At 40.5% G+C, this 3,495-nt stretch overlaps 1 protein-coding gene across 1 annotated transcript; it reads left to right on the top strand.

The window, feature by feature from the left end:
* Nucleotides 1–284: 284 nt before the first annotated feature.
* barx1 (BARX homeobox 1) lies at nucleotides 285–2,281 on the top strand (the record flags this gene model as incomplete). Its single annotated transcript, XM_080846846.1, has 4 exons — nucleotides 285–489; nucleotides 1,439–1,727; nucleotides 1,894–1,978; nucleotides 2,114–2,281. 4 exons carry the CDS (start codon nucleotides 285–287, stop codon nucleotides 2,279–2,281), a joined length of 747 nt encoding a protein of 248 aa, XP_080702972.1.
* Nucleotides 2,282–3,495: the final 1,214 nt, after the last annotated feature.

Here is a 3,495-nt window from a genome sequence, read left to right on the forward strand (position 1 = left end):
TTATTTTACGCAAGGTTTACACAACGTGTGCGTCCTTACCAACATCTCAGTTCGGATACCAACGCCTGGTTCTTTTTCGACCAAAATGTGGCAAACTAGGGACGCGGTTCTTTCCGAGTGAGAAACGTTGGCAACATCATTCAACAGTTTTTCAAAAGTGAGGATAAGGTGCCAGATGTGGAAATAGCCATCAACGGCAAACGCCCTTGGAAAGAACGATTGATATTTGTTTTTACTCTGAATTTGAAATTGTTCCTGGAGCTCTTAGTTGAACTGTTTACAAAATGATGCAGCATCATTTGGAGCTAGGGGGACATTACTATCCTCCGGAAGCACATCTAGACCACAGATCCCACCGTTACAGGAGTTTCATGATCGAAGAAATTTTGACGGACCACCATAACCACAAAGTGGCCGCTCCGGCCGGAGAACTCCTCAAATTTGGAGTACAAGCTCTTCTTTCTGCACGACCATACCATAATCATTTAGGTAAGTGTATACCTGTTATTTGCTCAGGACTTATGCACACTTGTTTACCTCGAAGTGTAAACCTGTTTGGACATGCTTTGTAAATCTTAGAATCTGCCAGTTTGTTAGTTGTAGCCTATTAAGATTTCCCCAAAAAATCAGTAATTCCCTAAATTGCCTAAAACAAAAATCCAAATACAACCACGCTAATGCATCGTCTCGTTCGAGACCGTGTTCGTGGAACACCATGGGAAAAAAAATATTAACAAGCGAGTACCGAGCAGAAGAGTTGTGAGGAATTTGAAGGTAATCCGTTTATTAATGTTGGTGAGGTATTTGAAATGGGGAAAAGATAACAAAATGCAAAATAGTACGCAAAACATCTCAATGGACTTTACGTACACTAAATTTAGCTTATTAATGCTTATGGGTACGTTAATCACACCATGTTTTCTCCTATTATCAAAGATGCCATGGCAGAATAAACCATCACATCACCCTACTTGAATATTAAGGGTGATGCTAGGATGAGGGCTACGAACGCAGTCTGTCAATATATAGCTGGCCTTTCATCAGTAAATTTCACAGTAAAAATTAAATTTACGTTTCAATATTGTTTATATTTAAAAAAAATAAAAAAATAAAATAAAAAAAAGAAGAAGTCAGTTTACCATAACCAACCACAGTGTGTAGCCTACATGCACTTCAACCATTGTTAGGCTTTTGGCCTCGTGGTCTGTCACAAAGTCTAAATGATTGTTATTATTGTTGTTATTAATGATTGCTGCTTGTCAAAACTCGATGCAGTGTGGCCGACAGAAGTGTGCGTAAAGCTTCTACCTTGTATGGTAGGATGAGCCTGTTGCACTGTTATCAAGCAAATTTATTTGAATCATCAGCAAGCCCCTAATAATAACTATCATATTATTTAAATAAAATTTAAATGTATATTCTGTTGTTTCATTTGCAGTCTTGAAGGCAGACCACGCCGGTATCCTGAAATTTCCAATGTCACCCCTATCGTGTTCGCTTGGAGCGCCGCTTGGATCCGCACTGCTTTCCGGAGCTTCTGGCCTGCAGGTTGGTTCGGCCTCACATCATTTGCCACTGGATCTCCATCTGCGCAGTAAACTTGATGGCGGGGATGGTATGAGCAAGACAAAGAAAGGAAGGCGAAGTCGAACAGTTTTTACTGAACTCCAGCTCATGGGCTTGGAGAAAAGATTTGAGAAGCAAAAATATCTTTCCACACCAGACAGGTACGCCACTTGGCTTCGAAGGCATTGCCTTAATATTTCATTTAAGTTGCCTAGGAGTGTTCCTTTTCTTTTCTGTGTCCAGTTCGTGCATGCTTACACAGTTGTGTATTTTCTGCAAGGACTCCAATGTGAATGGAATTAACAAGAGGTCTCTCCTTCATCACAGAATAGACCTGGCTGAATCCCTAGGCCTAAGTCAACTTCAAGTTAAAACGTGGTATCAAAACAGAAGAATGAAATGGAAGAAAATAGTAAGTTTTTAAACTTGCTGAAGGTCCAGAAAACTGTTTATTTAAATTTGACATTAGGCTGAATTCACATAGCCTACGTTGTCGTGACGTTGCATATTTAATAAACAAGCTCTTCGTTTACAATTTTATGCGCAGGTTTTACAAGGAGGAGGACTAGAATCTCCGACCAAACCCAAAGGCCGACCTAAGAAGAACTCCATCCCGACCAGTGAACAACTCTCGGAGCAGGAAAAGACTCGGGAAACGGACCGGCTCTCTGACAGTTCCTCCTCGACACGCTCGGATTCTAATCAGGAGGAGTAGGCCTAAATGACTCTAATAGCCTACTGTACAGACGAGAACGTACCGTCAACTCCTCTTGGACGCACTACCGCCTCCGAATTCGATCTGTCGCCTCTGGATCGTCACCCGCAATCGACTGTTGGCACTTAGGGCAGGCGGGTTCCGATCAGACATGGAGGTCTGCTTTAGTTGTAACTTTGCCTCTACTACCAATCCTTTTCCCACCGAGTGTTCCTCCAGCGACATGGTGAACAGACTCTCCTGCATGCCTTGTCTGAAGGGAGGGAGCAAATACTGGTCAGTACAGATGAACTTTTTGTATAGGAGGACACTCATTCACACTCATTGTGCATATAACTAAGCTTGATTGTTATCCTAACAGTATGATTTGATGCAATTAAATATGTTTTCCACAAACAAATCAACCGTTTCCTTATTTGTTAAGTACAAGTCAAACAAGTCAAAAAACGCACTCAGTTTCATATTTCACAGATTATTTCAGGCGTCTCAATGCACCTGGCAATGCCATCCAAAAACATATAAAAACTGCAATAAAATTGACGATGAGATTGTATCGCATGTCATTTTGTATAGGCCTCTGGTAGTAATACAGGCTGTGATTTTACATCTTCGTGTCAAGCAAAGCAGGGCTCACGTAAAAAGTTAATCACTAAGTTGTGTTATTCAAACCTCAGCAAATAGGCCTACGCTGTATGAAGCTTTTCATATTTTCCAGTGGTAATGAGTTTTTAATGACCCGCTTTTTCTCCCAGGTACAGTTCATTAATGCTGAGACAATGCAGGGCCTACTGGTTACATAAATCAAATGATCAAAATTAAAATGATCGTGTCCATTGCAAAATTATAGTTTCTGCTTTGTACAAATGTGTTTTAAATTTGCTTTCACAAGAATGTACTTGTTTTCCACACAATTAGAGTCGATTGTTGAAAAAATCTTTCCGAACAGGTGCATAGCTCTCAGACAGTATGAACTATCTCTTGAGTCATTCGTGGTGTGATACCGTCCTTCTAGTTTTGCACAAAACTCAGATTTCGCAGGACCACCATTTTCTTGTTATACATTTCACATGGAATGAAATAGTACCAAGTGAGCCCTTAAGGCATTTTAACTGATGTGACTAATGATGTGACTTCGTGAACATTTACAATGCTTTGTTCTAAACAAACCGCGAACACACAGCAGGAAATTGCCAACAATGTTGCCCATATTTGGA

The sequence above is a fragment of the Sprattus sprattus genome, assembly GCF_963457725.1.
Source record: "Sprattus sprattus genome assembly, chromosome: 10".
Lineage (NCBI taxonomy): Eukaryota > Metazoa > Chordata > Actinopteri > Clupeiformes > Clupeidae > Sprattus > Sprattus sprattus.